Below are 22840 nucleotides of genomic sequence, written 5' to 3'. Positions count from 1 at the left end.
GCATATCACGAAGCAGGGCATGGAAGTGGGATGCCTGCCTCACTTCCCATCCAAGTAACTTGCCTGCCCCTAAGATAAGCTGTTACCTGCTGTTGGTCTGCGACAGTAGAATGGGTAGGGCCCCAGAGACAGAGGTTGTTTGTAAAGTGTTCATACTGTTTGTAAAAAGCGGAAAAGTCTTGTTAAAAAACACATGCACACACACACTTGTTTACACATAGATAGTGGTGGGGTGTGTGTGAATGATACACCCAGTCCCATTCCAGCTAGAACTACATACATTCTGAACCCCTGGGCAAAATCTTGGCAAAAGCTCTGGGCCCCCATACCAAGAAATCTCTTTATTACACACCCCTCAAGATACAGCTTTCTTTCCCCCATGAGCCTTTAAACTTGGGTAAGCTCTGTGTCTACAAGAAGAATGTGGGCTCTAGAGGACTCTTCTAGATTGGGGATGTTCAGTGGGTAGGGCATATCTGCTGCCACCGCCCATTCTCCTATCAGTGGCCGATGGGACTCATTGAAAATGCACGCCTGCTGAATCTAGGCATGGCTTTGGGATCTCTCAGGACAAAGTTATCCAGTTATCAACTGGGCAGAATGAGCAAGTGAATTAATCCTGTTTGCCATCCTTGATCCAGCAATTTGTAAGTTCCTCTGCCATCCCTTCCGCTCTTTGCAAGAGGGGGCTTTAAGAAAGTTCCAACCATCCATCCTTCAGGCAGTGCTTAGCGAGGATCAACGTCAACCAATCGTGCTTTTACCCTTGCATGTTTGAGTACATACATCAAAAGTGTAGCCTTTAACAATTTTACATCCATTTACCCAGTGTCTCATCTCTGATGCCCCTGCCCCAGTCACAGGGATTATGCACAGCGAAGCGACAGCCCTCGGTGATTTGGTTAATTAACATACACCAGCACAAGCCCAAAGCCCAGTCGTAAGTCATCCAGGTCAGAATCAATAAGCAGCATTTTTCTGGAGGAGTTGATGTGGGGCAATTTCTTCCTCTACTTTTTTCCCCCTGCCCTTTGAATATAGTCTCAGTCTATTGCTTCCTTTAAAAGTCAGGCTTGTGGTTTCAGAACAAGATGGTGTAGAATCACATTTTCCTTCTCCTCTAAGTACCATTGAAAACCTTGGAAGTTTAAAAACAATGATAAAAGGACCCTGAAAGCTGGAAAGATGATGGTTTGGTGTGGGGGTGGGGGTGGGGGTGGGGCTGCTGGGTGGCTCAGTAGGTTAAGTGTCTGGCTTGGGTCATGGTCATGTCTCAATCCTAAGATTGAGCCCTGTGTTGAGTCCTGTGTTGGGCTCTGTGCTCAGCAGGGAGCATGCTTCTCTGTTCCTTCCCCTGCCCCAGCTTGTGTACCCTCTGTCCCAAATAAATATATAAAATATTAAAAAAAAAAAAGAAGAAAGACAATGGTGGGCTGGCTAGGGACCTCAGGACTTGAGGAACAACAATGTGGGGATTTTCCTGGGTTTTCCTTTCATCTGCCATATACCCTGGACTAAGCTCTGAAGGGCCTGCAACCCAGAACCACCAACAGACATAGACAAGGAAGATGGGGGGGGAAACAAGAAGAAAGGAAAAAAACAAAGGACACAATACCATGCAATCCAAGGAGGGACCTTCTGACACCATAGAAGACACCAGCAGGGACTGAGCGGGAACCCTAGCAGCACCAATGCAGACCAGAACAGTACTGCCAGGGGTCAGAAACCGCACTGCCGTCTCCTCCTCAGGGCTGCCTGGCTTGGTGGCAGCCATCTTACTCGGCATCATGGCCGCTCTCAGACCTCTGGTGAAGCCTGAAGTGCTTAACAAGGGACCAAGAAGTTCTTCGGCACCTGTCAGACTGGCATGTCAAAATGAACGCAACCAGCGCAAGCCCCGAGGCATTGACAGTATGGTGCCCAGAAGAATCAAGAACCAGATCTTTTTTCTTTTTTAAGAATTTATTTATTTATTTGACAGAAATCACAAGTAGGCAGAGAGGCAGGCAGAGAGAGGAGGAAAGCAGGCTCCCCGCTGAGCAGAGAGCCCGATGTGGGGCTCGATCCCAGGACCCCGAGATCATGACCTGAGCTGAAGGCAGATGCTTTAACCCACTGAGCCACCCAGGTGCCCCAAGAACCAGATCTTGATGCCCAGCATTGGTTACAGGAGCAACAGGGAAACAGAACGCATGCTGCCCAGTGGTTTCTGGAAGTCCCTAGTCCACAACATCAAGGAGATTGAAATGCTATTGATGGGCAACAAATCTCACTGGGCAGAGATTGGTCACAATCCAAGAACTGCAAGACCATGCTGGAAAGAATAACCCAGTTGGTCATCAGAGAAGTCAATCCCAATGCGTGGTGGCACAGTGAAGAAAACGCATAGACAGACAGCTTATATGCATATCGTGTTTGTGTTTATAAAACCATAAAACTAAAAAAAAAAAAAAAGAAAGAAAGAAAGAGGAAAGAGAAATGAACTTCCCTTGGAACTAAAGTCCATAAAAAAAAAAATAAAAAACAATGCACTACACCTAAGCAGGTCTCCTACTTGCTAAACTAGAAGATGTAAATAAAATGAAAAGATCCCTAACATAATAACGCAAAAGTCCAGGATACAATTAGAAAATCTCTCATCATACCCCAAACCAGAAAAACAACAATGTAAGGAAAAAACAATCCACTGATACCAATACTGATATGTTGGAATTTATCTCAGATGTTACAATTTATCTCACAAGGATTTTAAAGCAGTTGTAATAAAAATGCTTCAATAGGCTATTGCAAATTCTCTTGAATTGGAAAATCTTAGCAAAGAAATAGAAGTTATGAGAAGGAACCAAATGGAAATTACAGAAATGAAAAATTATTGTGAAAGGTAAAACTTGGATGAACTCGGTAGTAGAATGGAAATGACAGAAGATCAAAGCAGAGTGCTGAAGGACAGATCAATAGAATTTACTCAATCTGAACAACAGACTGGAAGGGAAAAAAAAAAAAAAAAGACAAGGATTGGGAACAATAACAAAAAACCAATGTTTGAAAAATCGGAATCCTGGGTGAGGGGAAATGTGGAACTGAAAAGTATTCAAAGAATACTTTTTGGGCTGAAAACGCCCCCAAATTTGGTGGAAGATAGAAACCTACAGATTTAAGAAGTCAATAAACTCCAAGTAGGTTAAGACCAAAGAAGACACATCATAACTAATCTTCTGAAACCTAAAGACTAAGAAAAAATCTGAAAAACAGGGAGAAACAACCAGGAAGGAACACCAATTTGAGTTCTATTTCAGTATTGCTTATAAAGGAAACTATGGAGGCAGACAGAAGTCACGCAACATTTATAGAGTGCTGAGAGCTAAGAACCATCAATCTTGAATTCTATATGCGATGAAATTACCCTTAAGGAACGAAAGGGAAGTGAAGACATTCTCAGATGAGGGAAAATTAACAATTGCATGTGCAGACACTTAGCGGTACGAGTGCTGGGTTGAAAATGTGTAGGCAGAGCTGGAGCGCACAGGTTGCTCAGCCAGTTAATTGTCTGACTTCGGCTCAGGTCATAATCTTGGGGTCCTGGGATTGAGTTCTGCATCCGGCTCCCTGCTCAGGGGGGCATCTGCCTCTCCCACTACCCCTCTCCCTGCTCATGCTCTCTCTCTCAAATAAATAAAATCTTTTAAAAATTAAAAAAAAAAAAAGAAAGAAATGATGTACTCAGGGAGAAGGAGAGAGAGCAAAGTGAAGGATGACTCCCAGGTTTCTAACCTGTATCTCTAGAGAAGAATCTAGATGAAGGTGATTCCTCAAACTGAGATCAACTGGAACCAGTGAATAATGAATTTAAAATCAGACATATGATTTATTCTTGAAACTTTTTGAGATAATTGGAGATTTACATAGAGAGAGATCCTGTGTGACCTTTACCCCATTTCCCCAGAGGTAGCACATGGCAAAATTATGACACAGTGTCACCAGGACTGATTGACTGATATCGATTGATTATCGATATGGTCAAAACACAGAACAGTTTCATCATTGATAAACTGGATGACATCAAAATAAAAATACTTTGCTCTACGAAAGACTCTGTTAAGAGGAAGGAAAAACAAATTATAGACTTGGAGGAAATGTTTTGCAGGTCCTATATCCAACAAAGGATTTGGTCTAGAATTTTTAAAGAACTCTCAAAATTCAATATTTAAAAAAATGAACAGTCCAGTTAGGAAATGGGCAAATGACATTCACAGACATTTCACACAAGAGGACATCCAGATGACAAGTAAGCCTATGAAAGATGTTCAACTTCATTAATCACCAGAGAATTGCAAATTAGGGCCATAGGAAATGTCACCATGCACATATTGGAATGGCTAAAATGAAAACTATCAAATGCTGGTGAGGATGTGGAGAAATGGAATCAGTCATCCACTGTGGAAATGTAAATGGTACAGCCACTCAGGAAACAGATTTGTGGTTCCTTTTAAAAGGGGCTTACCGGGGCGCCTGGGTGGCTCAGTGGGTTGAGCCTTTGCCTTCGGCTCAGGTCATGATCCCAGGGTCTGGGATCGAGCCCTGCATCAGGCTCTCTGCTCAGCAGGGAGCCTCCTTCCTCCCTCTCTCTCTGCCTGCCTCTCTGCCTACTTGTGATCTCTCCTTCTGTCAAATAAATAAGCAAAATCTTTAAAAATAAAATAAAATAAAATAAAATAAAATAAAATAAAATAAAATAAAATAAAATAAAATGGGCTTACCATACAACTCTCAAGTGTTCATCCCAGATTATACTCTCAAGTGTTTCTCTCAGAGAAATGAAACTTATTTTCATGCAGAATCTTGTAACAAATATTCATGGCTGCTTTATTCATAAGAGTCAAAAAAGCTAGAAACTATCCCAATGTCCTCCAACAGTTAAATGGTTCCAAAACACCTGGTACATTTATGCCATGGGATACTATGCAGCAGTAAAAATGGAATGAACTTTTGATGTACACAACTTGGATGAACTGCAAGGAAATTAGATGGAATTTAAGAAAGCCAGGCTCAAAAGAATGGATACTTACCACATGATCCCATTTATGTAAGACTCATGAAATAACATAATTACAGAGATGGAAAACCTATTAGTGACTGCCCAGGGTTAGGAATGGGAGGAAGGGGGAGCTGTCATTAAAAGGGGTGGTACATGGGTGCCTGGGTGGCTCAGTGTGTTAAAGCCTCTGCCTTCCGCTCAGGTCATTACCCCAGGGTCCTGGGATCCAGGGCCACATCCCGCTTTCTGCTCAGCAGGGAGCCTGCTTCCTTCTCCGCGCCCCCAACCCACCTCCACTCTCTGCCTACCTCTCTGCCTACTTGTGATCTCTGTCTGTCAAATTAAAAAAAAAGGGGAGGGGTACCATTAAGTCTTTTGATGATGGTACAGTCAATTATGTACCTTGAATGTGACTCTAGTTACCCAAAGCTACACAGCTGATAACACTACAGAGAGCTACACACACACACACCAGTGCATGCATAACTGGTGAAATTTGTATACACTGTATGGATTGCACCAATGTCAGCTTCCTGGTTTGATATCGTATTACAGTTACACCAGGTGCTAACTTTGCGGGAGGCTGTGTGAAGGGTGAAGTCCCCCACCCCCACGCGCACCCCCGAACATTTATTTGCAACTTCCTGTGAATCTAATTATTTTAAAATAAAAAGTTTATCTGTGATGAGAATACTTAAGGTCCACCCTCTCTCATAAAAAGTTTAAAATGTCAGGCACAAACCCAGCACGACCAGTCACAGCCCTCAAGCTGCGTTGTCTTGCCTATGTTTTGAGATGTGTTTGACACTTTCACTGTTGCTGCTCCCTATAAATGAACAGAGTACACGGAAACTTCAATGAAGCATTCTTTTCCAATGCTGTGTATTCACAGAGAGACTAATGGCATTTGTTCTCTGTGTTGTCTGAACCTTAATCTTATCACGTGCTTCTGTTTTCCATTTTGACAGAGCTGTACTTAGGAGTGGGTCATCTTACCCCACTTTCCTCCCCTCTAGGATGCTGAGGATGGCGTGTGTGTGTGTGTGTGCGTGTGTTTAGTATTTTATTTATTTATTTGACAGAGATCACAAGTAGGCAGAGAGACAGGCAGAGAGAGAGGAAGGGAAGCAGCCTCCCTGCCAAGCAGAGAGCCCAAGCAGGGGCTCGATCCCAGGACCCTGGGATCATGACCTGAGCCGAAGGCGAAGGCTTTAACCCACTGAGCCACCCAGGCGCCCCGATGGTGTGTGTTTTAAAAAGGTATTTCTCTCTCTTACGCTCTCATAGAAACTCCTTTTTATAGCCCCAAATAAAAATGCTTGTTGCATCCTGCCTTCTGCCTGCCCGACTCCATCTCCATTTTGGGATGGGACTTAACGCCTTTGGGTACATACTTTCAATGTAACTTACTCATTTTATGTTCCAAGCTTTATTGTAGCATCCTAAGATTAAGCATTCAGCCACTTAGGAGTGTCTTGAAATTCTAAGCAGCTAAGAAATCCTAGGGCTTTCTCTTGTATCTTTTCCATGGTGAGGAACCCTGTTTTCAGGGAGAAAAGAGGGAGAGAAATGGAGAAACATCAATTATATGGAACTATACTTTGGAGAGCCTGAGTGTCCATTTATCCTTCTCCCTAGGGGCAAAACACACACTCACTCACACACACACAACTTAGTCATTCCTAATAATGTTAAATAATACAAAATGCCAACACAATAGTACTTGAATAGTGACAGAGACCTGTAATGTAACTTTCGCTCAATATGAAAATCACGAGACCTCCTGTTTATATTTTACTGGAACAAATCACTTCCCTTTAGACTCATGGAGAGACTCAAGGCTGATGACAAAAGCCAGCCATTTCCTACTCGTTTGGAGAGAGGAAACAGAGGGCTCTAAGTTCTGTTATATTACAGAAGGGCAAAAATCCATCCCCTTAAAACTGGGTCCCTTGTGCTCCATCCGTACGGCTCTTAGGGCTTTGCTATCAAACGTGATCACTGTTATTTCCCAGTAAGAAGCAGCCATGTTAAGACATACCTATTCATCTCGGGAGAGAAGATATCTTGTTGTATTTTTGATGTAGCGCCTTGAATTCTTGAAGGGAAAAAATCAGAAAGATTTTTGTCAATGCCACAGAGCGGGGGCTAAAGTTAGAGGTCTAGCTCCTAAGGCTGGCTTAGAGAAGGCTTACAGACAAAAGTCAGGGAGTGGGGTTTGTTTGTTTGTTTGTTTAAAGAAAAGAAAACCACCACAGAAGGCTTTTTCCTTTTTTTTTTTTTCTTCTTGAAAGTTGGTTCCTAAATGAAGGAAATCAACCGCACACTGAATCATGTACCCTTCCTCCTCCTTGCTTGTACATTCTTTTTTTAATGAATTAAAGCTTGACGGAAGATGCCACTAGATAGTTTTTGAAACTGATACATGGCAGCTTTGCTACCCAGAGAGCAAATGGATTAGCTCCTGTCCTCAGCTTTTTTTTTTTTAATATTTTATTTATTTATTTGACAGATCTCAAGTAGGCAGAGAGGCAGGCAGAGGGGCAGGCAGAGAGAGGGGGAAGCAGGCTCCCTGGAGGTGGGGCTCCATCCCAGGACCCCGGGATCATGACCTGAGCTGAAGGCAGAGGCTTTAACCCACTGAGCTACCCAGGCGCCCCTCCTGTCCTTAGCTTTGTTGGCTCTGGGTGGTTTCTCTTTTACCAATTGCTGCATTTTGCATGACTTCTCCTTCAGCTGCTTAAGGAATGCCTTCTGAGACTGACTCTACTCTGAACGCAGATGCACTGCGCAGGCACAAGGGAGGCACACAGAGCAGCCACGTGCCTGCCAGTCCATCTCGGACAACCTGCGGTCATAGTGGGGTTTGCGATCACCAAGCCTCTTCAGAATGCCCTGGTTTTCCACGGTGATTCTCACGAGTTCCCGGTTCCTTGTTTCTCTGTTTAAGCTGAAAAACATAAAATCCTGAGATGGCTGGAGAAAAAAAATCCCCTCTTGGATGAAGTCGTGATGTCATAAACCCAGGCTGCCTAAGGGCTTCCTACTGAGCCCTGAGACCCCCTACACCTGTTGAACCAGACGACACTCTGGGGTCCGTACACAACACTGGCAGGTTCCTATCAGTGGTTCTCAACCCTGATGTCCCCTAGAGAATTCTACTCTATTGGCCCGGCTGCAGCTTGGACCTTGTTTTGGAGACTTCTCATTTTCCCTAACTTGGTCTCCCATCAAGATGCCTTCTCTCTAGGACGCCTCCTGCTCAGGAGAACCTTGCACTAAAACCCGACAAGGGGGAAGTTGACTCTGACTTCCCAAACACAGGAAAGGAGAAAGAACACTACCTCTTGGAAAAATACTCGTTCCAGCAATCCACCTTGGCAGGACCACGATGGGCATTTGCAATCTTCTGACACAGTTGTTTGTTTTCATATTCGATTTTGTCAATTCGCTTCTGTTCACCCTGGTAAGAAACCAGGCCCCCCTCCGTGGTGACAGCGGCCAACACCCTGGCGCTCTGCATCACCCTTCTCTGGGATGGTGGGGAAGGGCTGCAGTGGAGACTGGGAGGAGTGCGCAGGGACGGCTGGTGCGCAAAGGGCGGGGAGTCCTAACAAATCTCTGGATTTGTTAAGGAGGAGGGTATTTATGAGGCTCTGGGAAACCGGACCTCTTCGGGACATAGATAAAAAATCAATAAAGTACATCCACAGACGGCAAGAGCCAATACCTGTAGTTTGCTCAGTTTCAAAATGTGATGTGTGTGCGCCACTGGAGGTTTTGTATCGACGGTCGCCTTCACTAAGAGGGTAAAAGAGAGCCACGTTACTGCAGAGGGGTCCTCCTAGCTGCCTTGAAAACCCGCTCCCGTGCTAGACAACTGCCCCCCATTAGTAAACAGGACGATGTTGAATTCTGACCTTACTCCGGTTCAGGGATTTTATGTTCGTTTAATTTCCCAAACAGACATCTTTGAAGAGTTTTTAGCATAAATAACAGAACGTGAGGGCCAGAACAAGTAAAACAGAGATAAATGTCCTTTCCCAGTAAGACTAGCCCATTGGGAGCTGGAGTCCTAGCCTCTTTCTAGCTTACTCTGGCTTTAAAAGAGTTTAAGTGAGCGTTTCCAACCACTGAACTCCTGCTGGGAGATAAATCTGTCACGGATGCCAACATCCTCTTGACCCAAGCCAACTGATAAGGTCGTATCATCGCAAAGCCAGTAGTGGTCTGGTTTACTGCCAATCTCTCTAAGGCCAACTGTTCCAGAACCCCTAATCGCAGATGTCCCACTCCAACGGTCCACATACCTATTTGTATTCTATTCTTATGAAATACATAGTGGCCAAAGTCCAGTTTCTTCCTGAAGGTTGTGCTCTGTCTGTGATTAGAGACGATTACAGGGTAGGCTAGATAATCCAGGGAATTGTTCATCTTCTCTTCCTAGTCTCACTTCAGAAATGAGGCACCCAGGCTCCTCTGTGAGGTAGTTAGCTGTCCCCACGACAGGCTGTCATAGTTACCCCGTTATGACATCAGGGACAGGTCTTGGGGAAGGAAAAGGAGTGACAGAGTGTGCCTGGCTATCCCTGGACTTCTGTTTGAAGGCTAACACAGGTCCAAACCAAGATGGGGGACAAGACTCAGAACCTGCCTGACATGTGGATGCCCCCAACAGCAGGGGGAAAAGGTGTGGTGTGCTGGGAGGTGTAGGAAGGCTCCGGGTGCGGGTGCGAAGTAGGGGTGGGGGTGAAGTCCAGGCTCGCTCACACACCTTCAGCTGTAAGCTCAGGATTCTCCACCACGGTGGATCCTCCTGAGGGGCGAGACCCCAAGCTCATGGGGGCAGGTGAAAGATGGCCTTCGTGAAAAGCTCATGCAATTTCTTCGTTTTGCAGATGAAGAATCTGAACTTCAAAGCAACAGGCTGCTCTGCTGCTCAAGAACCAAGTTCGTGTTGCTGCTGGGCTCAGGATGGGGGGGTTTCCTAAACTCCCGGGACATTTGCATTTTGGAGGAGTGGGGGTGGGGCGGGAGTCTGCCATCCGCACTGGGGAAAGACGGAGTCTGTCTTCTGCTTTTAGTGGGATTTCAGCAAATGAGGGGTTGCCAACGCGATCACGGCTCATGGTGGGCTGGTAGCTGCTCCTGGAAGGGCTGCGAAGGAGCCTGGTGGTTTCCAGGCCAGTACAGGTGGAGTAGCACCTAGTGGGTGCTCATGGCATTGGCCGATGTAGAGGCAGAAACCTACTGGGTGCTCACTATACAGTGCTGGGCGATTTCCTTGGTGTCACATTTAATCTTTCAAACAACCCTAGGAGTTAGGTGCTACTAGTATCCCCATTTATTCTCCTCCCCCAACAAACAGGCTCAGAGAGGCTGATTTGCCAGGGTCAGAATGTGAAGCCTGGCTGCACAGAGTCCAAGCTTTGAAGCCGGATAAATGTTGGAAGAAATGTGCCTCAGAGTTGGGCTTCCCAAACTTGAACCTTTGTAAGGATCGCGGGGGGCCGGGGTGGGGGGCGGGCTGTAAAATGCACATTCTCATTCGGCATGGTGGGGCTGGGGCAGAGACTTTGCGTTTCTGACGAGCTCCCCGGGATGTCAATGCCGCTGGTCCGCAGCAGGCAGAGTCAGCTCACAGGCGGAATCCGGGTGTCCCGCTAAAACTGCAAAAACAGCAAAACCTGTGCGTACCCCGTTCAGTTGGGACAATTAATGTCGCTCTGCGTTTAATCCAAACTTGTTACAGCACTTTCCCGTTTATAATGATGCAGAAAAGCCCTTAGCTGGGGATGGACCGAGGACCCCCTAAAACACCCGGGTGGCGCCACCTCCGCCGGCGGGGGGGCAGGCCCGGGTCCCCCGGAGCGTCCTCGCGGGCCCCGGCGGCGCGCCTCCCTGCCGGGAGCTGAGCGCGCCAGCGGTCCGCGCTCCGCCTTTTCCCGCGCCCGGCGGGCCCGCCTCCGGGGCGGGACGGGGCGGGTCCCGGCTCGGGAGCCCCCGCCCAGCTGACCCGGCGGCTCTCCCCTCGCAGGCTGCTGCCAGGGCGTGCAGGGCCCGGCCGCCGCCATGTCGGGCCCGTTCGAGCTCTCGGTGCAGGATCTCAACGACCTGCTGTCGGACGGCAGCGGCTGCTACAGCCTACCGAGCCAGCCTTGCAACGAGGTCACCCCCAGGATCTACGTGGGCAACGCGTGAGTCGCCGCTGGGGCGCCCCGCCCACCGGAAAGCTGGGGTGGGGGCGTCGCGGGCATGCGGGGTTGGGGGGGGCGGTTTGTGGGGCGTGGTCGACCTCCTGGAACACCTTGGGGGCCGGGCAGGGGCTGGAGTCGCCGCCCGCCCCCGCGCGGGTGGAGGCGGAGGGGCTAGACCCCGCCCAGGCCCCGCGCGGTCCTCCCCCCTCGCGGGGGGCCCGGATTCCGGGGCGCTCGGCCAGCCTGGCGCTACCCGCTAGGGGCTCGGCCTTGGGCGGGGTCGGGCCACCGGGATCACCTAACAGGTGGCCCTCTGTCACCCGGCCGGTCTCCAGCCCGCGCGTCATGTGACAGCTGCTTGGTTCTGCAGTGAGGTCACCGCGGAATGTCTGCCTTCGCTGCCATAGCAACCGGCTGACGTCACAAACCGGGCGTAGAACTTTCCCCGGCAGGGCAGACCAGATCAGGGAATCGAAATACTCCAAATGAGGGATCCGGAGGGCTGGGCTGGGGTTTCCTCGCTCCTTCTCCTGCCTTCCAGATAGGGTTTGATTTACCAACGCCCTAAGCTCTATGGGCCAGGGTCTGCATTTTGGAAACCCAGAATTAACTCCCCTCTCTCCTTTCACCCTGGAGGACATGGTGGCACAGGGTGGTTGAGGGACCGGGAGGACAGGGTTAATGTCTCGTTCATGTCTGTATCCCCTATCCTGTACTACAACGTGTTGCTTCCTTATCCTACTAAAGGCTGCCACAAAAAGGGGGGTCATCGTGGGGCTAAATAAGGTCTTTAAAGCAGGTCCCACTGTCATGGGGGACAATCTCATCCACTCCGTCCATTCATTCACCATATTGAGCACCTACTGTGTGTCAGGCGCTTGAGTGTGCGTTCACAGTGATAGTAATGGTAATGGTGAATTTGTTGAATGTTTAATGGAGAAGGGAGGTGAATGGGAGCTCACCTTCAGAGAATCGATCACTGCTCTACAACCATGTGCAGCCTGGTGAGCCGGGACAGCGAAATCAGTCCCAGAGCCTCAGCCGAAGGGCCCAGGAAATTGCAAAGTTTTGAGGATAGCGCCCTGTCCTGACACGGAAGCAGCAAGTGGCCTTGGCTCCCTCGGAGACCCTGCTCTCCAGGGCACTTGGGCACAAGTGAATAGCTGAATAGCTGCCCCCACTTCCTGAGTGGAAACCGAGCTTGTGAATGTCTGGTGGCAGCCAGCGTGACCCGTGCCGATGGCCACTGTAGAAAAACACGTCCCCTGGCCAATTAACCAATCTGGCTTTGACCTGGCCAGGGGTGTGTGTTGGGGGAGGGGGGCACTCAGCATGGAATGCCTCATGCTCCCTGCCTGTTGGGAGCCCCTGAATCAAATCAGGGCTCTCATGGCAGAGAGGATCCTGTATGAGCCTCATTTTCTAGAACTCAGGATATGCAGTTGATGTGAACATGACAGGCAGAGTGGGGGGGGGGAGAGAACAGAGCTGGCGTCGGGCCTCTTCCCAGCTCGCTGCTCAGCTGTCTGTGTGAGCCCGCAGCACATCCTTCCACTGTCCAGTGGGACCAGAGCTCAAGGCCAGGGTTTGCTTCAGGCAGACGAGATCTCCTGTCGGAGAAGGCATTTTGTAAAGTATAAACTGCTGTCTGAATTGGGACGTTGTTGGGAGATGACATAAAGGAGCCCTTTGACTATTGAGATCAAATGTTTTATAACCCCCAGAGTTGGCGCCACTGGGTCCCCAAGTGCTTACTCACCCAGGAGAGCCTCAGAGATGTGGCTGGTGCTCCGTGACAGAAAGGGTCCCTCTGGGGGACTGGAGGGGCTACTGTATTTTATGATCCAAGGAAGGAGGCTGCCTCAAATATGCTGATTTCCTTCTTTTTCTCGGATTCACTACGTAGTCAGTTGACGCCTACTAAGTGCCGGGTGCTGATAGCAGGTGCTGGGCAGTGGAGTGGGTTACTCCCTTGAGGGGCTCAGAACAAAGCATCACAATCAGGCATTAGAAGAGCACGGACTACAGTGTTGGCCTCTGTCTATAGGCCCACTCATGTAACATGGGCCACCCCAAGGGGTAGCCTCCCCATTTGACAGACAGGGAAACTGAGTCACCAGAAGGTTAAGTGGCTTGCCCAAGGTTACCTGGATGGTAGGTCTGAGGGTTGGATTCAGACCCAGGCAGTCTGGCTCTAGAGCCCATTTTGAGCCCACTAGGCTGTACCCCCCACCACAGGGTAGGAAGCCAGATGCCAGATTGGGGGTGGAGGGGAGATGGGGACACATTGCAGAGGGTGGTGAAAAATGAGAGGGTGTCTGTCCACGGAGAAGCTCGAGAAGGGCATTTCAAAGAGAGGGAACGACATGGGCATGAAACCGCCTCGGCTATTTGGGGAAGCTGCTGGTAATTAGATATGGCTTGAGGGAGGGAGGTGGCTCCTAAGATGAGGGGAAGCTGGCAGGAGCCGAGCGCCGAGGGTTCCTCGCTTTGCCGGGAGACTTAGAATCTTCTCCATCTTCCTCCCCCTGGGCTGCCAGCTGGTGAGTGAGTCATCCCCTGCCGCTGTCTCTTGTCCAGGTCTGTGGCTCAAGACATCCCAAAGCTGCAGAAACTAGGCATCACGCACGTGCTGAATGCCGCCGAGGGTAGGTCCTTCATGCACGTCAACACCAATGCCAACTTCTACAAGGACTCCGGCATCACCTACCTGGGCATCAAGGCCAACGACACTCAGGAGTTCAACCTCAGCGCCTACTTTGAAAGGGCTGCAGACTTCATCGACCAGGCCTTGGCTCAAAAGAATGGTAAGGCACCTGCAGACCAGGAATCAAGGCAAGGCAGCTTTGACCGGACTTCTCTAGAAAACAGGCCCGCCACCGGCTTCCTCTCTGTCAAAATGCCCCACGTTACCCAAGATATATAAACGTTTCTCACAGTGGCAGCCTTGGTTGGGGTCCTGGTGTTTGAGTGGACTTTGGCTGGCTGAGAGTTCATTTCTACCCACTCCCTGCCATGCCCCCCAAATAGGTTCAGCAATAATGATTTATCTTCTGCGGTGAGAAGTGCTGAGGTAAAGGAGTTCTGGGGCTGGTTGATTCAGCAGCTCAGTGGCCGTGTCAGGACAAGGTGCTTCCCCCTCCCCCCTCTGCTACCCTCTGGGCTTTCCCCTCAGAGTCCCAAGATGGCGGTGGCAGACCCAGTCACCACATCCCGGCAGGACAAAGTACGGCAAAAGACCAGGCAGCCATCTCGTCCCCATGTTTCTTCCTTTTCTTAAAGAGCATGTAGGAGGGCGCCTGGGTGGTTTAATCAGGTAAGCGTCTGCCTTTGCCTCAGGTCATGATCCCAGGGTCCCGGGATCCAGCCCCATGTCAGGCTCCCTGCTTGGCAGAGGGAGTCTGCTTTACCTTCTCCCTCGGCTCGTTGGCCCAGCTTGTGCTTTTTCTCTCTCAAATAAATACATAATATCTTAAAAATAAGTAAGTAAATAAAAATGAGCAGCAAGTGGAAGGGCCCTCAGAAATCCTCAGTGGGGTTCCCCTCAGATCTCGCTGGCTGGAGTTGGCTTACACGAATGCCTGGCCAGGGGAATGGGGCCGCCATGGCTGGGCTTCGCCTGGAGCTCAGCAGGTGATGGCCCACGGGCCACATCTTCCAGCCACTTTCTGAATGCTTCCTGCGGCTCCCACATCTGCGACTGAGGGGGACCTGCTGAGGCACTGGCAGTTAGGCAGGCCGTCCCTGGGGGGGAAACCCTAGAACGCAGAGGGCAGACGTCAGTTGACCAGCCCTGGCCACCTGCCCTTTCTGCTTATCGCTTGTTCCTCTCAGGGACTGCCTTTACCTTCAAGCTGCCTCTCCCAGCCTCTTCCTCCCCCACCCACAACCTTTGCAGGGGAGGTGAGCCCCCATACCCCCTTGCTCCCAGCCTATCTCTGCTTCCTGTGCCCAGCAGCCTCCCCCTGGAATGATTCCCAGTGCACAGCATGTACTAGACGTTGGTTATTGTGTGTCTGGGGCTCAGGAGGGAGGTGTCTATAGGCTTCACTGTCAGGCCCTTTGTGGTCCTTCATGGTCTCATGTACGTCACCCCCTCTGTTCGGGCTGTACGGAGTCCCCATGTAGATGGGAACAAGGGTCCCAGTTAAGGGGATGGATTTTGCTCTTCTCGTACATGGGTTGGTCAGCTGCTCAGGAAACTTAGAGCCTTCCGACTCTGTTTCCCCTTTCCATCCCCCTAGGAACAGACCTTGACTTTCTGTGACCTCCCGGCTTAGCGGGAGGCAGCGTGGGCTGAGTTGTCCTTCTGGAAAGTTCTCTCTGCCTCTCCCTACCTCGTCTTCTGGCAAACTGTCTTGCGTGAGACCTGCCCTCTGGCTGGATCCACGGGGTCCCTGTCTGTCCCTCCAGCATGTGAGGTAGCTTTGGGCCCATAGCAGACACGCTGCAGATAATTACTGAGTGAGTGACAAAAATGAATTCCATGGGCTGTCAAGGCAAGTGTAAATGCTTCTAAGATTGACTGGCCAAGTGAGTCAACAGAAACACAGCGGCTTCCCACAGGCTGCAGGGCTCGGGGGAGCCAGGCCCCCATTACTTCGGAGAAGTGGGAAGAGCCAGGAGTGCCCAGAGGAGGAAGCAGTCACTTCCAGTCCGGATCAAGGGAGGCCTCTAGGGAGGAATGGCTTCTGGGTGGGGCCTGGAAGGCTGGAAATTCGAACCTTCCCCTTCCTGATCGGCTCTGGGAGTCCTGGGCTGCTGAGTATGTTCCGGGTGGTGAGGCAGTGGCTCTGCAAGGGTTCTCTCATCAGGGCTGGGGCAGGGAAAGCCTCCCTCCACACCCTTTGGGTATGCTGGCTAGAGAGAGAATGGGCAGGGGAGTGGCGGGCGAGGTCCTCCTTCCTGCATGGGAGGCGTGGGGAGAATAGTGTCATGTTTTGAGCAGAGCGTGATAGGAACAGAAGAGACTCTGTTTGACTCTGGGCCACCAGATTTCCTTCAAAATAGTGGCAGGGTAGAAGCATTGGTGGAGACTCAACCACTTGGCTAATCAGCCAACATTTTTTGAGCACCAAGTGCATACTAGAAGTTGTAGGGCATCCAAAAATCAGTACCCCACAGTCTGCCCTTTAAGGCACATGCGGTCTGGCGCAGGAGAGTAGATCCGTGCGTGGCCGGGAGGGACACAGAGCCGGGCTGCTGTCCTAGAAAGTACTGGGCTGCACCAGACAACTCCTGTTGCTGGCTAGGAGTTAGTTCGTATGCTGGTCTTTGGTCTAAGGACTTTATAGGACGTTTCCTTCAATCCCCCAAAAACACTGCGCAACGGGTACTGTGACCACAGATGAGGACGTGGAGGCGTGTGGGGGGTAGTGGGTCGTAGAGTTCATAAGCAGTGTACCGGCTAGCAAGACAGAACCAAGAGAAGCAATAGATATTATTTATTTTAAGGAATTGGCTCCCGCGGTTGTAGGATCTGGCAGATCTGAAATCTGGAGGGCAGCCTGGGAGGCTGCAGACTCAGGCGGGCCTTCTTTATTACAGCCTCGAGGCAGAATTTCATCTCCAGCGAACCTCACTTTTTGCTCTTAAGATCTTTAACTGATTGGATGTGGCCCAGCCACAGGATCAAGGGCAGTCTCCTTTACTGAAGGAAACTGATAGTTATGGATAGTTGGTGTTAATTACATCCACGAAATACCTTCTAGACTAGTGCTGGACCAGCTGCCTGGTCATAGACAGGCTGAGTTGACCTGTAACCATCACAACCAGCAAGTTAAAATTTAAACCCACATTCACATGACTTCAAGTTTTTCTTTTATTTATTTTTTTTAAGATTTTATTTATTTATTTGACAGATAGAGATCACAAGTAGGCAGAGAGGCAGGTAGAGAGGAGGAAGCAGGCTCCCCACCGAGCAGAAAGCCCAATGCAATGCAGGGCTCTATCCCAGGACCCTGGGATCATGACTAGAGCCGAAGGCAGAGGCTTTACCCCACTGAGCCACCCAGGTGCCCCTTTTTCTTCTTCTTCTTCTTCTTTTTTTTTTTTTTTTTTTTTTTTTAAGATTTATTTATCGGGGCACCTGCGTAGCTCAGTCCGTTGAGTGTCCCACTCTTGGTTTCGGTTCAGGTTATGATGATCTCGGGTTCTGGAGATTGAATCCTGCCTCTGGCTCTGAGCTCAGCAAGGAGTCCCGCTTCCCCTCTCCCATTCTCCCTGTCCCCTTCCTCTTCCCCTGCCACTTCCCGCCCCCCCCCCCACCGGCACGCATGTGTTCTCTCTCCCTCAAAAAAAAAGTTGTATTTATTTATTTATTTGAGAGAGAAAGAGAGAGTTGTGTGCACATGTGCCCCCAGGGTGGGGGGAGGGGAGGGCTCAGCACAGGGCTTGGTCTCATGACCCTCAGACATGAACCCAAATTAAATCAGACCCTCAACCAACTGAGGCACTCAGGTGCCCCAAAGGCTTTGGTTCTAAATCCCTGTGCTGACACAGGAAATATTTGAACTGGGTATTTTTTTTTTTAATATTTTATTTATTCACTTGACATAGAATGATCACAAGTAGGCAGAGAGGCAGGCGGAGAGAGAGGAGGAGGCAGGTTCCCTGCTGAGCAGAGAGCCAGATGTAGGGCTTGATCCCAGGAACCTGAGATCATGACCTGAGGCGAAGACAGAGGCTTAATCCACGGAGCCACCCAGGAGCCCCTGAACTGGGGTTTTAAGGAAGGAGTAGGAGTTTGCCACGTGGCCAAGAGAGAGAATACGTTCCAGGTAGAGGGAATGACATGTGCAGAGGCACAGGGGTGGAGAAAAAGCATGGGAAGGTATCCGGGCCACGGGCACTCGGCCTTGTAAGCCACACGTTAGAGACCCGAAGCCCTGAAAAGGGTGACGGGTTGTATTTGAATTTTAGAAAGCCCCTTCTGGCTACTGGGTGGAGTGTGGGTTGCTGGTGGTGGGGGTAGAGCGAGAGCTGGGTTTGGAGGTGTGGAGGGGGCCCTGGTGAGGGCGACGAGGACCTGAACTAAGGCTCTGTGGCGGGAGGGGGTGGTGGCAGAGAGAAGCCAAGGCTTGGGGCTCCCGGGAAACCCCCCAGTGGAAATGCAATGTGGCGGGACTGGTTGATACTTCCTTTCACCAAGTGCTGGGGATACAGTGGGGAGCAAAACGGATGGACAGCCCTGCCTTGTGGAGCTTCCCCATTTTAGGCTAGGGGGACAGCAAACAAGGCCTTTGGGGGGGGCGGGGGAAGGGGGGGCGCACGAGAACAGGGAGGAGGAGAAGGGCCGGGGAGGGCGTTATGGCTGTGGAGAGGAGGGCTGTGGGAGCAGACACCTGGGAACAGATCTGGCAGAAGCGGGGCCGGACTTCGTCGGGCCTCATGGGCCATGGCGGGAGGGGGGACGTGAGAGGGTGTTTCCGTTTGTGTGTTTTGATTTTCTGTCCCTGTGTTTGTATTTGATACATATATTCCTTTTACGTTTTTGAAACCGCTTGGTTGCAGTGTCATTGACAGTCAAGAAATCACACGTATTCCAAGCCCACGATTTGACGTTTCGACATACGCGTACACCTGTGAAACCAGCACCTCAAGGGCGACAGAGAGCTCACCCGTCGCCCCCCCAACCCCTGGCGTTTCCTCAGGCGCCTCTGTGACCTCTCCCGTCCGCCCCCTCTGCCTTCCATTCCCAGGCAACCACTGCTCTGCTTTCTGTCACCAGACAGGAGTGTACCTTTTGTAGACTTTTGTATAAATGGAATGGCACGGCGGGTTCGCTTTCTCGGCCCCGCCCTGTCTGCATCATTGCTGGGGCGTCCATCCGTGTGGCTGCCTGTGGCTGTTGCCCTTTCCCGTTGAACGCTGGCGAGTCTTCCCAGTTTGTCCGTTTACCTGCTGGTGGACCTTTGGGTCATTTCTGTGTTTTCTTCTTCTTCTTCTTTTTTTAAGATTTTATTTAATTATTTGATCAAGGGAGAGAGAGAGCATGAGCGGGGTGGGTAGGAGCAGAGGGAGAAACAGAGACTCCCTGCTGAGTGGGGGAGCCCGACTCGGGGCTCGATCCCAGGACCCTGAGATCATGACCTGAGCCAAAGGCAGACACTTCACCAACTGGGCCACCCAGGTGCCTCATGTGTTTTGGTTTTGATTGAAATATCAAAGTCATGTGCTTGGGTGGCCCAGGCACCCCTCCTTGTCAGCAATCTGTCCTGCCATTGATGGGCCTCTGGGAGCTGCCAGCTGTTAGGAACAGCGCCACCCTCGAAATATTTGGGTGTGTGTCTTTTGTGGGCATGCGTGTACCTCCCCGCTGGGCCATAGGGGTTGCGTGTGTCCCATTTGAGTACATACTGCCCCACAGTTTGCCAGGGTGATGTGCTTATGTACATATCTCCCCGCCTCACAGCACAGTGGCGTCTTGGGGTACTCATCGGTGCTCCCCCAGAAGAGTTGGGACTTGAGTCGGGCTGTGTGCGGACAGCCCCCAGCTCCAGCTCACGAGCCCCTGTTTCTCTTCCAGGCCGGGTCCTCGTCCACTGCCGGGAAGGTTACAGCCGCTCTCCAACCCTAGTTATCGCCTACCTCATGATGCGTCAGAAGATGGACGTCAAGTCTGCCCTGAGCATCGTGAGGCAGAACCGTGAGATCGGCCCCAACGATGGTTTCCTGGCCCAGCTGTGCCAGCTCAATGACAAACTTGTCAAGGAGGGGAAGTTGAAACTCTAGGGCACCCCCTCGGCCTCTTCTCTAGAGGCAGGCTGGGGAGGCCCTGGTCGAGGTGTCCGAAGCCACCATGTTTAGGAAACACAGTGTACCCTGCTCCCAGCATCACCAGGCACTTGCCCACAAGTCTGTCCCAACACAGCCCTGGGCCACTTTCCCCCTGGGGAGCACATAAACAAGCTTGCTAAGGAAGGCATTGTCGCTCCCTGGTGTGTCCTGTGCCTGTAGTTTATGATGTCCTCTCCCTGAGGTGGGGGCGCAGAGGGGGAAGGCCTGTGACGTGCATGCTTCTCCTGGATGACCCAAGGCAGGAGGTCTGTGGCAGTGAAAGGCTCGAGATGCCCCCAGGGGCCCTTCCTGACCTCTGTTGCCCCCTGCCTCCCTCCCCCGCTCCCTGCCATGCACCCTGGGTCCTCTCCTGAGTGGGGACCGCAGCACCTCGAGCCCTGTAAGGGAACTATGCAAACACAGGCCCCTCTCTCCCCACCCTGCCTGCCTCCTCCTCACATATCCCAGCTGTTCATAGGCAGAGGCTCGCATTTTGAGGGCTGAAGCTGGCCCCCGCTGGCCAGCAGTTGATAGTGGGTGGAAATTCCCATGAAGAGACTGCATTTTAAGTATTTCAGTAGGATTAAAGATACCCAAACAAAGAGGCCGTCAGGTGGGCAGACATTCCTCTGTAGGACTCCTGTCAGTCCACAGTATCTAGAATGCCACAATCTTTGGCAGGCTTGCATTCAGAATCCGCTGCTTTGGAATATCTCTCCTGGACCGCTGCTCTCAGTCACTTGGATTGTTAGAAGAGTGATGTCTTGGGCATGGTTTTATTTTATATTATTATTATTATTTTCTGAGAAAACAGGGTGTTGAAGTTCCAGCCTATTTAAAACCCCCACCATTTGAAGAATTATAAAGGTTTTGTCCTGAATTATAGCGTGGGCGAGCTCGAGCTACTCATGCCAACTGCTTTTTGTCTCTGTTGCTATTCCAAGGACAGAAGGAGGAAGTTGGCCAATTACAGGGTGCGTGTGTGGGTGTAGAGGGGGGTGTGTGTCTCAGAAACACAGCCAGAGGATGGAGGAGCAGGCTTTCACCCCGCCTACTTCTAGGTGGGTCTTAGGGCTCTGTGGTGCCAAGAACGATCCCGGAGCCCTTGGAGCAAAAGTGAGTCAGCCAGGCCAAAATGAAACACAGCGGAGCCTCCAAGTGGAGACTGGTTGTAGAGCAAACAAACAAAACAGAGCCACCTTTTTTTAGGACTAAGCATAAGGATGATGCTTTCTCGTGTGCACACATGTGTCAGAATATAGGAGTTTTATTTTGAAAACAGTCTTGTTAGGACTTTGAGTGATTGTTGCCATGGAAAGGGATGCATTCCTGTCGTCTTCAGGTTCCCCGAAAGCAGAGAGGTGGTCCTCAGCCATACCTGCCGCCCCCGCCCCCAGCTCCTCGCACACAGAGATCTAGAAAAGTTCGCAGAATTTAACTTTTTCTTATTGTTTCTGAGCCCCAGACCCATGCAGGGTGATGTTCTGGCGGGTGTTATCAAGCTCCCAGAAACCTGAATTTGTGGTAGGATCCCTTGCAAGGATTTGCAGAAGGAGTCTTACCAGAAGGACTTTTGTCGAGTCTTCAAAATTCCGTTGTAAATGGAAGTTCAGGCAGTGTTCACCTGTCGAGGTGGGGAATGTGCCTTTTTCAGAGTTGACCAGGGGCGTTGGGCTGGACGAGGAGAAGCAGGGTGCCGCAGGGCCTCACTCCCGGGTGTCGTGGCCTCTCCCGTCACAGGGCCAGAGCGCGGGGTCTGGACGGTCGCTTTCCTCTATGACCACAGCCGCATCGAACAAACTAGGAGCCGTGGTCTCTCCCAGAGACGGGACTGCCCACATAAACCCACCTCAGTGAAATGGCCATCCTCTAACCCGTGTACCTCACCTTCCGGTTTCCCGAGAACCATCCCACTTAATCTAACTTGATCCTTCCAATAACCCTATCCAGTTGGCAGAGCTTATTCATGTATTGTGACCTTTGAAGAAAAAGGAACTGGGGTTCAGACTGACGGAGGGCAGGGTGCCCAGGCCGTCCCGGCTCTGAGGAAGAGCCGAGTTAAGATTTCAGGCTTGCTGCTTCCTGAAACTGAATCTTTTGTCCCATACTAGGCTCCGCATCAAGAAAGAAACCCCCTTGGAGTTCCAGGGGCAGGCATATGCCCTTGACCCAGCCGGTGTGCCTAGGGGCCAGTTTTGTGGATGGAGTACAACCATTCAAGCTGCGGTGCCAAGGGGGAGAGGGGGTCCGGAAGAGCGTGGGAGGGATTTGATACAAGCCCATCCCCACTCCAGGAGCAGGAAGCAAGAAGCCTGGGTCCCTGATTTGGTTAGAAGGTATGCCTCTTCCTCCAGGAAACACATAGCGTCCCTAAGTTGGAGCTTTCCCTTCTGCTTCTGGAAGAGGCTCTGGGACTGGGGGGAAGGGCACCCCCTCGCACCCGTCAGCAGTGGTCCCACCATGGGACAGGGGCAGCTAGCTACTCAGGCTCCTTTAATCAGGACCTCTTGAAGGCCTTTTGGTGGGGGCCTGAGGAAGAAAAGGCCACTGGGAAAATTACTGCCTTTACTTGGGCAATTACTTTTATGCTGATAACGGGGATTTCTTGGTAGTCTTTGGTCCCAGAAACCCTATCTTTACGTCATGAGATTTAGCTCCTAATTTTTGAGTAAAATAAAATTCTATGGTGTAAGAGCCAGCGTGTGCCCAGCTGCCCATGGTCGTTTTCTGGACGGCTTTCTACCCCTGGGAAGTGATGGAATAGGAACTCAGGGTGCTCTTATCCTCCTCCGTGATCTGATCCCTTTTTTTGACTAGCAGACCCCCACCT

At 50.6% G+C, this 22840-nt stretch overlaps 2 protein-coding genes across 2 annotated transcripts; one reads left to right on the top strand and one right to left on the bottom strand.

Annotated features, from left to right (window-relative positions):
• Positions 1-6445: 6445 nt before the first annotated feature.
• CFAP97D1 (CFAP97 domain containing 1) lies at positions 6446-9518 on the bottom strand. Its single transcript, XM_032320591.1, has 6 exons — positions 9346-9518; positions 8766-8836; positions 8380-8498; positions 7862-7985; positions 7077-7133; positions 6446-6574 (listed from the first exon to the last, which is right to left on the bottom strand). Exons 1-5 carry the CDS (start codon positions 9467-9469, stop codon positions 7077-7079), a joined length of 495 nt encoding a protein of 164 aa, XP_032176482.1. The 5' UTR covers positions 9470-9518; the 3' UTR covers positions 6446-6574.
• An 83-nt stretch (positions 9519-9601) lies between these two features.
• DUSP3 (dual specificity phosphatase 3) lies at positions 9602-21578 on the top strand. Its single transcript, XM_032320589.1, has 6 exons — positions 9602-9725; positions 9934-9985; positions 10404-10528; positions 11073-11232; positions 13813-14039; positions 19760-21578. The coding sequence occupies exons 1-6, from the start codon at positions 9665-9667 to the stop codon at positions 19963-19965; spliced, it is 831 nt and encodes a 276-aa protein (XP_032176480.1). The 5' UTR covers positions 9602-9664; the 3' UTR covers positions 19966-21578.
• The last annotated feature ends 1262 nt before the right edge of the window (positions 21579-22840 follow it).

The sequence above is a fragment of the Mustela erminea genome, chromosome 18 (assembly GCF_009829155.1).
Source record: "Mustela erminea isolate mMusErm1 chromosome 18, mMusErm1.Pri, whole genome shotgun sequence".
NCBI lineage: Eukaryota > Metazoa > Chordata > Mammalia > Carnivora > Mustelidae > Mustela > Mustela erminea.
Note: the sequence above shows the minus strand (reverse complement) of the source record. Positions and strands in the feature narration are given on the sequence as shown.